The sequence below is a fragment of the Ostrea edulis genome, chromosome 8 (genome assembly GCF_947568905.1).
Source record: "Ostrea edulis chromosome 8, xbOstEdul1.1, whole genome shotgun sequence".
In the NCBI taxonomy this organism is placed as follows: Eukaryota; Metazoa; Mollusca; class Bivalvia; order Ostreida; family Ostreidae; genus Ostrea; species Ostrea edulis.
In genome coordinates, this window is record NC_079171.1 from 16,149,712 (window position 1) to 16,164,239 (window position 14,528).

At 33.9% G+C, this 14,528-nt stretch overlaps 2 protein-coding genes across 2 annotated transcripts; both read right to left on the bottom strand.

Moving 5' to 3' along the window:
• Positions 1–478: 478 nt before the first annotated feature.
• LOC125661498 (GTPase IMAP family member 7-like) lies at positions 479–8,885 on the bottom strand. Its single transcript, XM_048893511.2, has 4 exons — positions 8,778–8,885; positions 8,508–8,597; positions 6,350–6,400; positions 479–5,203 (listed from the first exon to the last, which is right to left on the bottom strand). The coding sequence occupies exons 1-4, from the start codon at positions 8,836–8,838 to the stop codon at positions 4,455–4,457; spliced, it is 951 nt and encodes a 316-aa protein (XP_048749468.2). The 5' UTR covers positions 8,839–8,885; the 3' UTR covers positions 479–4,454.
• A 3,807-nt stretch (positions 8,886–12,692) lies between these two features.
• On the bottom strand, positions 12,693–14,160 carry LOC125661502 (GTPase IMAP family member 7-like). Its single transcript, XM_048893526.2, has 3 exons — positions 14,021–14,160; positions 13,694–13,729; positions 12,693–13,577 (listed from the first exon to the last, which is right to left on the bottom strand). The coding sequence occupies exons 1-3, from the start codon at positions 14,079–14,081 to the stop codon at positions 12,838–12,840; spliced, it is 837 nt and encodes a 278-aa protein (XP_048749483.2). The 5' UTR covers positions 14,082–14,160; the 3' UTR covers positions 12,693–12,837.
• Positions 14,161–14,528: the final 368 nt, after the last annotated feature.

The window sequence follows — 14,528 nt, forward strand, 5'->3', positions numbered from 1 at the left end:
ATCATTAGACCTTATAAGCATGTATAATAAGTATTGGGTAACATGGAGGAGAACAATTGATTGATCAATGCAAACATCAATGGACCTTATTCAGGTATGCGTGCAAGAAGAACGACAAATCATTGGACGACCTTGCAAAAATCCAATGAAGGTAATTGTACAACAGTGTGAGTTTTTATAAAGACGTATATTCTGTCACAGTAGTCACGTGGTTAAGGAAGTTCCGAACTTGCCTGGCAGTCTGATGTCCCCGGGAAAGATCCCAGAAGACAGTGTCAAACCTACGACGTTTCTGATAGGTAGTTAAGGTTTCAGTATATAACAAGTCACTTGTGTTTCGGATAATAATTCACAAAACGTATCGCAGTATAGACGTCGGCAAGAATAATCACTGCTACAGCCAGTGTCAAACTACGGATGATGACGTCACTGTGAGAAAGATTCTCAACTAGGAAGTATATGATAAGACCAACAAATATTGAGGCTAATCGTCATATGTATTACATCATGCAAATTATAATAAATGGTATAAATGTAAGGTCTACACTTTCCATGATAATAGTAAATTTAATATTTTACAATAATTTGAAGATAAGAGCAATTTTCTTCTATACGGACAGAATCGTGTTGTCGATATGTTTGTCTAAAGAGAAAACTGAAATGTAAATCATCATGATATAAGTAACGATTGTTCCTACACAAGCGTTGCGCTATGCACAGCTTTGTGACACTTCAGATCTCAATATGAATAACGTACGAGTGTGACGTAAAACAATATACATATGTACAAACATTTAACAAATTTATATAGAGGTATATATAAAAAACAAATTTATATACAAGTATATATAAAAAACAAATTTATATACAGGTATATATAAAAAACAACAATATACAAACATTAAACAAATTTATATACAGGTATATATAAAAAAAAACCAAAAAGCAGGTGGTTTTTTTTTTTTTTTTTTTTTTTTACATATCTTTTAATGAAAGTAATAATTTTCATAGATTCAAAAGAAAAATAATCCCGTGTATTCTATGAATTTTGAATGATCTGAAATATAGAACCGCTCTGTTTTTTGAATTGACACTAATTTAAAATATTAAATATTTAACAAAACTGAATATCGATTAGCTGTACAAATTGCAAGAAACAAATATTTATGAAATAAGCTTTCCTATTCTTACAAAGACAAAAGACTTTACACCATTTTGGGAGTGTTGCGTGACCATTGCACGGAAAACGGAACAGAACGGAAAACACTGTACGATATCCGCATTATATTAAATCAAAAGGCTTATTATGAACAAGGGAAGCAGAAATTACAGAGAGAGCGGGAACACATCGCTAGATTCCAACGTTTCATGTACTTCTAGATTAATGATACACTAAAGCATAAACTTATGTATTTAGATTATGAAATATATTAGGTAAGCGCCTATTAGCACCACCCCCTCTTTTCTCGGCTTTATCATTTTTATCTCCCTTTTCATTGATTGTGGCAGTATGTTGTTTCACAAATTTACAAAAACACTGAAAATAGCTTCAATTTTGTCTAGTATTTTAAAACTTTCATTATTTTTTTTCTTCTGACTGCTACAGTAAAAAAAAAAAACGAATTCAGAATTTAATAAGAGATTTTCATCCCCCTAAACACAACATTGAAAAGGATGAAAATAATCTTCTCAAAAATTTCCCCCAAACACAGCCTTTTTAAAACGAACTTACTTTTAATCGAACTAGATAATTTTAAGAACGAATTTAGAAGGCTACTTAATTAATAAGAGATTTTCATCCCCCTAAACACAACATTGAAAAAGATGAAAATAATCTTCTCAAAAATTTCCCCCAAGTACAGCCTTTTTAAAACGAACTTATTTTTAATCGAACTAGATAATTTTAAGACATTGAGTTCATTCAACTTGAATTTTAGTTTAGTTCTACACTTGTAATATGTTCTAAAATTGATATATATGAATTTTAAAGCAAACGAGTCCGTTGTGTATGCAAGGTTTATCTCATTTGAGATAGAAAGTTCGTACATGCGGATATGTTTTAATTCTTCAGAGTTATTTCTTGAAGACAGCAAAGATCAGGTGACAGAGTCTTTTCCAAAATGTGGGCTGCCTTTTGAAACGCGTTCATTTGAAGAGTATCCCAACAGATGCATAATTCTTAACGTAAGACAAACTGAATCATGATTCTTGACGCAAGGCAGACTGAATCATGATGTGGGGGCAAACTGATTCCCTTAAAGGTTTAGAAAAAAGCAGTTTCTTCTCGATCTATTTAGAAATATGATTATTCAATTGTTGATGATAAACATCCTATATTTGTGAGTCACAGTCAGTTGTTTGTCATTGTGAAATACGACTAGATATCATCTTATATGTGCTATATATTCCCCATTTGACAAGAAATGGAAGCTCTCTATATTTACATATTAGTAAAGGAGAAGGTACGCTTAGCATATGAATTTGGCCTAGTAAAATCAAGAAAAATAAAGTAGATGATATACTTTTACCTATCGAAGTCATTTGGGGGCAACACCCTCTTCAAATATAGAAACAAAATGGCGCCAAAACGTCACATAGTAGAATAATACGTTCCCGAATTTACATGGATCGCTATTTCTTAGCCAAAACTTCAAAATTTTACTTACATTTGTCAATATTATGATATGAGCACATTCAAGGCGATGGATGGTATGTGCGTGTGATAAACGAAATACTTCAATTAATAATAAAAATGGTCTTTCATCAATCGCCTTCCCTGTGCTCATGGTGAAATTATAAAATCTGACAATTCCAGAAAAAATTACGCATTACACACATTTGATACTAAGATTATATAACAGCCAAGTTGTTTTACGTCACAATGCACTGTGCTTTAGGCACTATTTACATTTTCAGCTGAGAGTGCTAAAAAGTAAGCTGAAATGTATTTTCCAAAAAAAAAAAAGTGTACACACTATATTCATTGCAACAAAAAATCTTGTAACATTAAAAGTTTTTTTTTTTTTACAATAGAATACACGTAATTACTTCACATTTAACCATCTTTAGTCTAACTTTTCAAACAAGGATTTCGATGGCTATGGTCATGATTGATTGAAATACACGTTAGTTTTAGATAGTTTATGATATTTCTATAATGCTATTGAAAATAATTTTTGTATATGTGTATCAACAAATTCATAAAATTTATCCGAAGGATTTTAATTAACAAGGTATATTAAACTATTTTTTCTGTATAAGAATTGAGAAAACGTCATCAGACACGGGTTGCACTCGCAAAACATGACAACTTTTCTACTTCATATCACAATTCAAATACACGTTAATTGTAAATAGTTTTTTGAATATGATATTTGTATGATGTTATTGGAAAGGATTTTGTGTGTGTGTGTTAATAACGTTTTAAAAATTATCCAAAGCAAATTAATTAACAAGGTATATTGAACTATTTTTTTTCTGAATAAGAATTGAGAAAACGTCATCAGACACAGGTTAAAGACGCAACGTTAAATCTTGCACTCGCAAAACATGCCAACTTTGCTGCTTCATATCACAAAAAATATACGTAATACATGGATATAATTACTATATATAGAAAGTACACACCCTATATAGTATTAGGGCATAAAATTACCAACTTCTGAAAATAGGCCAAAATTGATCCTTTAACCTGGGCTATGGGTTTTAAGGAGACCTGTCCCTAGCATTTTAAACTTTGCCGATCGGATTTGTATGATTAATTTAGAATTCAAGTGATTTCACGGGTGCTTAATGCATGAAAACGTAGAAATTCTGGGTTATGCTGCAAGTAAGTTTAAAAAGATCTGCTTTTTCATGTATGAATTATGATTTAGAGATGTATAGTACGCGCTAACTGCTGAATGTATGCACTTTGTATTTCCATTTAGTATTGTGGCACAGACATAGGGGATTTAGATTCATCACTCATATCACATGAAATAAATATACAATAATAATACAATTTAAAATGATATTTCGATATGGATGCTCTCTTCCATTGAATTACTTATATCAATGAGGTAGCGTGCAATACTGTAGTTGATACTCATTAGGTCTGTTCAATCCAATAATTGTAAATAAAGCATTGTTTAAAGTAAGTTCAATTGTGAGAGCAAAAGTTTAATACACCGCGTAAAATAATTGAATATATTTATCTTCATTGAGATCAATTAATGTCCATCGATGATAATTAATGCATGCATAAAGATAATATTTATGTCACATTATATCAAGTTACGAAAATTTTAATTCATGTATTTTTTAAATTTTCTGTTCCGTTTCGTTTTCCGTTCCGTGTTTTAGCATCACCCCAGTTTGTGGTATATGATATACCACATTTTGTCAAAATATTTTAGCATTGGTACCAAATCTTACAATATTCTTTGGGGCCCTATTTCTCCATATCTGATATATCATTTAATGGGATTTAATAGTGCAGAAACAAAGAACTGGAAGAAGCCCATAATTTCTAGCTTTTGTTGCACGTTTTGTATCTTCATTCGATCAGACGAACTTTTGACTTCATCCTTCACAATGCTCCAGGCTTTCAAAAGCATATCTGTTGAATAGACCCTCTTGCGCGTCATACACAGCTCATCAACCATCTGAAAAAAGTTGGATGCGAGCTGATCACGATCGCCCGTTTCATTTTCAACCCCAAATACTCGATATTCTACCTCTTCTAAGATTTTCTTAATAGGACCAGTAGCAGTCTTTAATTTCTCCTTCAACGCAATTTGATTGGGGCATCTCGTAAAGACAAGAATCATGTGACCCATAACTTCCTTTCCTAATACTCTTTTGACGTCTTCCAGCAACTGAATGTCATCTCGAGTGACACGAGACTCAAAACTTAAAACGAAGGCTATGCAGTGGAATCCTGGTGCTACTCTTAGAAACAGATCCCCCACACCCTCTATGAACTCCACTATCTCTTTACGACGTTCTTTATTTCCGAAGCCAGGAGTGTCGATGAGTAGAAGATCACGGTCAAATCTCTCTGTAATTTCCATATGAGCAGCTTTTGTAATGGAATGAAATGCCCTCTCTGGCACAAAAAGTCCCTCTCCAGCCAGTGTGTTGCAAAATGCACTTTTTCCGACACCCATTTTGCCAACAACTATCATTCTGATCTCCTGAAGATGCTTCAACAACTGTGTATCTGTAATAACGGTGGTGATATCTTTTAGTCCGTTTTAAACAAGAATAGTGCTGTTATCATCATATATGCAGTGTTAAGGTTATGTCCCGTATCAATTTTCGCACAGTATTTGATTTAGAGGTTATAGATTGGATTTCCTTTTGAATGGTGATATATTTCTACCATCGCTAGTCAGATAAGTATGTCGACTTGTCAGATGATTATGTTCACTTGTTAATTAAAAAACAGGTAAAAATCGTACAAATGTTTCATACCGAAAATATGTCATCCACTTAACAGCTTACTGATCTGACAAGTCGACATAATGATGTGACAGGTCGACATAATGATGTGACAAGTCGACATAATGATGTGACAATCTGACATAATGATGTGACAATCTGACATAATGATGTCACAATCTGACATAATGATGTCACAATCTGACATAAAGACCCGATAAACTAATAAACTAGAATCCGCACTACCTAATGATACACATATTGATATCATTTAGCAAGGCTCGTCTGGTCTTTTTAATGTAAATCATCTTTGATCTTATTAAACATGAAAATTGAATCTAAGGACTTCCTACATGTGTAACGAAAGTCTTATGCTACTGTGACTGGTTGACTATATATATATACATATATATATATATATATATATATATATATATATATATATATATAACGGAGTAATAATGAAAGCCAAAAAGGATTAGATAGCTAGTTTGTGTAAAGTTTTCAGAGGTATAAATGGCTATTATCGCACCTGCTGCTTTCCAATTATGGGTATGCGTTTGATATTCCCAGTATTGTTATTGTTACGTCTCGCACAGCAATCTTTGGTAATCCACTGGTGTATTATTAATTATGTTATTTGTTAATAATACCTACAATTTTAGGACAACACCTACAAATGACTCACTTCAGTGAAGTCGATATAGGGAGGAGTATTTCAAATTGAAAAATAAATAACTTTTTTTTCTATATTTTTATCTTGAATGTATAAAAAATTATTCTGAACACAAACTAAATCATTCCATTTTAAATCTATGTTACGGATATTCTGTCCTAAATTACAAAACTAGTACCCGATCACAATACCTTACATATTAATGAAATATGTTCAATCCACACTCCCTGTATGACTCCTGATACTCACTGATATGTGTAACAAAACTGTCGATACTGATAGTGTCTTCATCACTTGAGTCTACAACAGAAAGGTAAAACAATTACATGTACCGGCAGTGTGACGTTATGAAGGAAAAATCAATTAAAAGTATTGTAAGTACAACTGACCAAAAAACTTTCTGTAATAATTGAAGATACATTAAAAGTATGTATGCTCGATTCTCAAATTCATTCTTAATAAAGATATCAATACTACGGTATTCCTATAAATAAAGTAAATCCAAAGACTCTACAAAACATACAAACATACATGGACTAAAACTATGGTCCTAGAAATATATCAAGTGAAATCAGGAACGAGCGAAATGCTAACCATTAGCATAAAAGGTGAAGATAACGAGCAGTGATCATTTTCCTAACTCCTATAAGCAACACAAAATAGAGAGTTGGGCAAACACGAATCCCTGGACAAACCAGAGGTGGGATCCGGTGCCTAGGAGGAGTAAGCATCCGTTGTATGTACAAAATATACTTAAATAGTTCAGGAGATATTTTTAAAGATTTTTTAGACTTTTTACCTGACCCCGATTATTAGTTTACTGTCAGTCGAGGCTTGAAAACGGAAGCCGTGCTGAGAACACATGAATTGAATCTACGTGGAAGAAAAGAGTGCATAAATCGCGCTGATCATTTTGTACACATATTTGAAAAATATAAGATCAATGTTTTGAAGAAGAAAAAAACCTTTTGTTTTTACTTTTATTAGCCCTTATTACGTTTATTGTGTACAAATATAAGATGAAATGCAGGATGAAAAACAAATCAGAAAGAAATCTCCGACTAAAGTTAAAATGTGAGCTTGTTACACAAAACGTTGTCCCTAAAAACATTGGTTAAATTAAAAATTACATTTATTATATGATAGGAGACTCTTTGTACAATATATGTAGATATTGATCTCTTTTTATATGATATATCTATAAATAAATTGATATTGATATGTATAATTATGGAAACAAATTTTTGATATGCAACATGAAATAAATTTTTGACATGCATTATGAAATGAAATTCATGATTTTTCTGATGTATGAAATCAATTACGATTATTGCGATGTATGTATGCATTATGAAATGAATTTTTGTAATTTTTCTGATACATGGTTACTTTTGCAATGATTTTTATGATGCATGATATGCATTATAAAATACATTACGATTCTTATGATGTATGCATAATGAAATGAAACTTTCTGATGTATGATATGCATTGTGATTTTTATGATGCATCCATGTATTATGAAATGAACATTTTGATAAAAGAAAAAAATAAAATAAAATAAGAGGTACTGTGAGCAATGCTCACTAAGAATACCCCCCCCCCCTCCCGCTTACCCCAATCTCCCAAAAGGGTGTTGTTAATTGCTACTTCGATGTCCAGTGCGCGTGACCTTTGACCTTTTAACCCCAAAATAGATAGGGAACATCTTCATCCCACGAGTAGTCTGTATGTATGAGATGGTGATTGTAGGTGGAAAGGATAACGCTTTAGAGCCCGGAAACCATATTGCTACTTCGATGTCCAGTGCGCTTGACCTTTGACCCCAAAATCGATAGGGAACATTCTCATCCATTCGGTAGTCCATATATATGATATGGTGACGGTAGGTGGAAAGGATAATGCTTTAGAGCCCGGAAACCATTGCGTCTACAGACGGACGGACGGACAGACGGACAACCCGATTACAGAATACCCCCCCCCCCTACAACTTGTTGCGGGGGTATAATGATTGAAAACTTATATCACTCTTTCGATGATGAAATCATACTTCATACTAGGTATTTTAACGCGCCATTAGATTGGTGTAATGAGCCACTTTAGATATGTAATTTTATTGAATGACATTTTTTGTTTTAATTGCCAAGACCATTGATGACGTAAGGGGGAGTTGCAGCGCATATCATATGTTAACTTTTAAGATGACAATTCTGTGTAGTATAAATTTTCAATGAAGGCTAATCTTCCTAAGGAGATATTTTACCGATATTGACAAGAGACACGATCTGTGTTCTGGATTTCAGCCAAAAGGATTAAAGATTTAATAGCGTGCCAGCGTCTATTCTCTTGCGACATTAAAAAACAAAATGAAAAAAGAGCACATCAAAACCTATATGCGTAATTTTACCTGTCTCACAACAACAGCTTTTTCTACCACATTTTTCACAGGACCTTACGGAACGTTGATGCACCGTATCGCAATACAGACACTTCCATTCTGTTCAAAAGAACTAGAATTACGGTCATCCAAAACATCGGTTACTAACAAAAGAACTAGAATTACAGTCATCCAAACCATACTAACAAGTATTTGATAATCATGCTCATTTTGAATATTCAATCATGTTTTCATTATCATTAATAAATCGATATAAATTGCATGAAATAAAGGTATTACCTGATTGGGATGGAGAGCTTTCCCATTCCAGTAATTCATCTGTTACAATTTGGTTCCCCATCACGTCTGCTTATTCGCTGGTTTGGAATTTCAAATCCGTACTAAGACAACGTTAAGTTCTTTGGAAAGACGCCAGGGCTTATTCTGTTTACACAAATCATGGCTGTACGGCATTTCAATTGGTTCAGTGTATCACAAAAGATCACAATTACCCCACTTACCTAGTTGACTGTTCAACACCTTTTGAAAAGCAGTTTTTCACCATATTCGAGGATTTCCCACTCGTAAAAGACATCACAAACTTTTGTGTGAAGTACCAATAGTTTTGACTACCTTTAAATGCATTTCGTTTAAGCTCGTAACATTCATACCCGAAAGAGGTTTTGACTATATAGGAAATTAAATCATCCCTTTAGAGGTCTGAATGTTAATTGTGTGCGAATTATTCTATTATTAACGAGTTGTGGATGATATATTTTGACAAGCATTATCAGCACAACTCTGAAAGAGCTCAACAGAATTTTATTAAACCTTGTAGTTAATAAGGACATACTGTGTAGATGTGTACATTTTCAGAACAGTACTCATTCGGTGTTTGTTTTTTCTGGGAGCTACGCCCCTTTGAATTTGAGGTTTGGTTAAAATTAGATGTACTACTCAAATAATTTGTTGGGCGAACTCTGAACAGAAATTTATGAAACTTTGTATTTGAAATGGACATGTTGTGTAGATGTAGATATTCACCGGAAATTCTTATTTAATAGTTTTATAAGTTATGCACCTTTTGAACTTGAAGTTTGGTCAAACTATACTACTTTGGTGCACATTGTTTGAAACCGGTTTCAAGCCACATGTAATTAAAACAACTTTACATAGTTCACATTTCTAGTTACATACGTGGAAATAGTACAGTACACCACAGAGGCATTATATGATTCATGTGTACTATTGTCAACCTAAGTGGGGTATGTGGGTTTGCTCACTTTTTCTTTCATATTTGGTTTGTTTGTTTTCCGTCCCCTTGAGAATGAGACGTCACCAGCTATAATGTAAAACTTATACGGTACCAATTTTGATGTACCAGATGCGCATTTCGACAAATAATGTCTCTTCAGTGATGCTCAACCGAAATGTTTAAAATCCGAAATAACTATGAAGTTTTAGAGCTAAATATAGATAACGCATCGGAAATTTAGACCTACATGTATGCATAGCCGATTCTTAAACGTGCCAACATCTGTTACGACACGGGGCATCCATTTTCAAGGATATATCCGAAAGAACCGTGACTCTACTGCTAAATGCCGAGAATATGACGAAGACGCAATCACTCTATATATTCTACGTCTTAAGTTTGACAATGGCACAAGGGGGACTTGGACGCTATGTTACTATGAAAAACGTTTACTTTTCAACGTTACTAAGAAAAACGTTTACTTTTCAACGCTACTATGAAACTGAAACATTCTAGACAAACTGATCGTTGATTATTATGTGATATTTTTGGATTTTATTCTTTTAAATTATATATATATATATATATAGAGAGAGAGAGAGAGAGAGAGAGAGAGAGAGAGAGAGAGAGAGAGAGAGAGAGAGAGAGAGAGATTTTCATGGTATATACCTTCAATATCCAAAGGTATATTTTGTCCCGGTAGGATGATGTATAACGTTGGTGTGTAGGTGTAATATATGTCATGTCACATCTAACCTTTAACTATAGACTCAGTTGGAAAGTGTCATGACTTGCATTTCATAGAGCATAGCTGTCGCGCTCTTTTGTTGTCAGTTAAATATCTACCTTCATTTTTATACGTTCATACAACAGCCACCTATGAGATAACTTTGAAAACATATTTGTACCTAAAATGTCGGTTAGGAAACCAGTTCAGCCTGTTGCTAACGGGGTCTTATGTCAATTCATTCTTACAGTCATCGTCATTTTCGTGGAAGCAAACCCGACTCGACATTACGGAAAGCGGACCAAAGAGAACCCCAGGTGTCAGTATAATGTCAATCTCTCCTTTCTATGACGTTTGCGATCATGGTGAATGGTACATTCAGAACTGTTAGTAACTAGAAGACGGACAAGTCAGAAAGGGCCCCGCAATGAATAGATCAAGCAGGTGCTCTATCACTGAACTGGGTATCTGGTCGGGGAGTTGAATCGACATGGTTGGTGTACTGTGCATCCTTAATCTTTTTATGGACTAGAAGATACTACGTGTCCTAGAGAGTGCTGTCATCTAATTAATGTGAAAAATTTAAGTTCTATTACTTCTTAGTACCAAACCGATAAATTGGGAAATCGAAAGGTATTTTTCTTCCTATTCTAAGAGTCCTCCACATCTACTTCGTACTTAGATATTTTATTGAAAATATTAATGGTAAACTAACAACTGAACTTAACGAAAACGGGATGATATCAGCTTCTCCTTCGTCAACTTATCATATTTATGTAGTAATATTTCATTATCACCTACATATGGTGTTTATATTTCTCAACTGATTTGATACACGTTTCACTTGTTCTAAGTATGGTCAGTTTTTAATTTGGGGTAGACTACTGACAAACAAGTTGATGTTGCAAACGTTTCAACAGTCTCGTTTAAAATCAACATTTCGCAAATTCTAGGTTCGTTATAACAATCCAATTTGCCAATACAACCTATTATTGGGTCAGATGTTGTCCAACTTGTTTCAAACCGATTGTTTGGCCGTTCTTAGCACACTGATTTTGACTACAGATGGATGGAAACCATCGCAATCAGCTTGAGGTTATCGAGTCCCGTAACGACATTTACAGGACTCTCTTTCTCTCTTTTTAATCCGAACATTACCTATAAATTCTATGAAAAGTAATCTCAACTCATTTCGTGCCATAGAAAGTAGCATTATTATCTTAATTTCTAAGTCCCATAACTCTTTAACGACGAATTGGAAAATTGGAAGGGGAATTCAGTATCAATAGCACTGAAGAAGATGTTAATTAACTGTTTTAAACATAAACACTTTATAACAAGTTTGACCCCACCATGGGTTCAAAATCCCTACCTCGGAAATTATGCAATTTACAATTCTGGTAGGGGCCTTCCTGCTCTACATCACTATACATTTAGTATTTCTTACACTTGTGCGGTTCTTCTTCAGAAGATTTTTGACAATTGATCAATTTTGGACCGTTTAAAGCCCACCCCTTAGACCCAGGGGTGCAGGAATCCTGAAATTTGCAATTTATGTCCCCATTGTCCCAAAGATGCTTCAAGCCAAATTTGAAAAAAAAATTGGACTGTTAGTTATCAAGAAGTTTAGAATGTTCAATGTTAACGCACGTCGCACGACGACGGACGACAACCAATTGCAATGCAATTTTCCTCAAGAGCCACTGGGCTAGGAAAGAACAAATTTACATGAAAGGTTCCTGACATAGTACATATTCAAGTTTGTTAAAATCATGGTCCCCTGGGATAGGAGTGGGCCACAATAGGGGATTAAAGTTTCACATACAAATATATAGAGAAAATATTTAAACATCTTCTCCTCAAGAATCATTGGGCCACAGAAGTTTAGATTTACATGAAAAGTTCCTAACATGGTGCAGATGCGAATTTGTAAAAATTATGCCCCCCAGGGATAGGTTAGGGCAACAATAGGGATCAAAGTTTTACATTCGAATATATACGGAAAATCTTTAAATATGTGCTAAGGTGACTCAGTTGAGCGATGCGGCCCATGGGCCTCTTGTTAATGGTGTCTGAGTAAAACTATATTTCATACGCTTAACGCTATTTGTTACTTTCATGCAGTTCTTAATTTTCGCAAACGTTTTTAATCAATTGGATTAATGGTATATGAAAACGTAGCTTCTCTTTAATAATTTCCATGTTTCTTATGACAAATGATATACAAAAACTCTTTTGATGTGTTAATGTGCAGCACACAGCATTTTATTGCAAATATCTACAGTAAAAAAATATCTACAACAAAAGTAACTATTCCAAATTCTATGTGAAATATTTACTGTGTGAACTTTAAAATCATGAAGCAGAGTTTCAAAATGTCATGATCGAAATAGATTTAAGAAATATCTAACTAAGTGTAGACTGTCTATTTTCTTCTGAAGGTCCTTGATTTTCAGTCTATCCTGTGGGGTCTTAATCTCGCTCTCTACTACCCGCCATGCCTCGAGAAGCATCTCATTTGTGTACAGAGCCCCTATATCTTTACACAAATCGTCCACCATTTTACAAAAACTATTAACACGTTCTTGTTTTTCATAGTCTGCACAGTCGCGAAAAATTGCAAACACACGACCTTTGACCTCTTCAAGCAACTTTTTAAAGTCGGGATCTGTTGTTTTTGTTAATTTACTCAAATCATCATCACTTGTGCATCGAGTGAAAACTAGTATCATGTGATCCATGACGTCATTACCAAAAACCTTCTTAACATCATCGATTATTTCTTTGTCTTCACGACTGAAGCGCTCGTCAGCATTTAACATCAAAACTATGCAGTGAAAACCTGGCGATATACGAAGAAAATGTTCACAGATGTGGCCGGCCATTTCCACAATTTCTTGATCGCTCGTTTTCTCGCCATCTCTAAAACCAGGGGTATCAATAACAAATATGTTTCTATTGCCTCTGTCCACACAACCTGCTTGAACATTTGTTGTCACAGGACTCCAAGAATCCTGGGACCTAAATCTGGCTGAGCCAAGAAGAATGTTACAGAAAGCGCTTTTACCGACGCCCATTTTTCCAACTACAATCATCCTGATTTCCTTCAGACTGCCGTCTTAAAATAAAACAATACCAATGATTTAGATCAGATTCACTTTCACTTTGAACAAACATTCAACAAAGCCCAACTTATGTAATCTAAAAGCAAACAGAACATTATAGAGCACCTACCAACTTTAATTTTCATTTTCTGTGCCTTGTTCCATCCTGTCACAAAAACATGATAACGAAATTGTATTATCTGTATCAAAACATTTACATTGAAGTTTCATACATTTTTGGTAAAAATGCTAGACTACAAAATCACTTAATCAATGAAACACATATTTTGTTTGCAAAAGAACAAAGTGAAACTTTCAACATCATCACTATAGAGATAGATGAAACGCATTTCTTCAAAATATAGTGTTTACAAAATTTATGAAACCGAGAATTTTTTTTTTTTTTTTTACAAAAAAAAAAAAAAGAATCTCAGAACAAAAACCGAAATAAACTAACCAGATCGGTTTCCCTGGAACTCCCTATCAGCAGGACTTAATTTACCTCCGGTGTTACCCATATTTCTGATCTGTGGGAGCGTAGTCTACAGAGTAACGGTGTAAAAACTGCGCAAAAGGTAATGGCACATATCCAAGATGTCTTTGTATATGTCAATAACCAATTCTATTGACAAACATTTAACATCGGAATTTTAAATGCATTATTACGATATAGTTTGAAATGGCATTGCAGTATGCGTTTTGTAATTTATCTTATGAAATTCATCAAATGCGATATCCATATCCTAAAAGACATTGAAATTTATTCTTTGTTTCAACTGCATACCATTAGCATGTAATATGCCGACATTTATTATTAATCATTTGTTTTTGTGTCAGTGCCTTTTCAGTCGCTGAAATATTCCGTTTGCTATTGTGAATGCAGGAAACATCAATGGTGGACATGTAATTGAATACTTTTATTCGTCATAACAGGAGGCGTTTAACATCGTTCAATAAAGAAAGCA

Bases quoted from the DNA above. Each gene is read 5' to 3' on its own strand.
- LOC125661498 (XM_048893511.2), bottom strand. From the start codon at position 8,838: ATGGGGAACCAAATTGTAACAGATGAATTACTGGAATGGGAAAGCTCT. The intron at 8,598-8,777 runs GTAATACCTTTA...TCTTTTGAACAG, and splicing joins AAGCTCTCCATCCCAATCAG to AATGGAAGTGTCTGTATTGC. The intron at 5,204-6,349 runs GTGAGTATCAGG...CCGTTATTACAG, and splicing joins CAGTTTTGTTACACATATCA to ATACACAGTTGTTGAAGCAT.
- LOC125661502 (XM_048893526.2), bottom strand. From the start codon at position 14,081: ATGGGTAACACCGGAGGTAAATTAAGTCCTGCTGATAGGGAGTTCCAG. The intron at 13,730-14,020 runs GTTAGTTTATTT...TTTTTGTGACAG, and splicing joins GTTCCAGGGAAACCGATCTG to GATGGAACAAGGCACAGAAA. The intron at 13,578-13,693 runs GTAGGTGCTCTA...TTTTATTTTAAG, and splicing joins GAAAATGAAAATTAAAGTTG to ACGGCAGTCTGAAGGAAATC.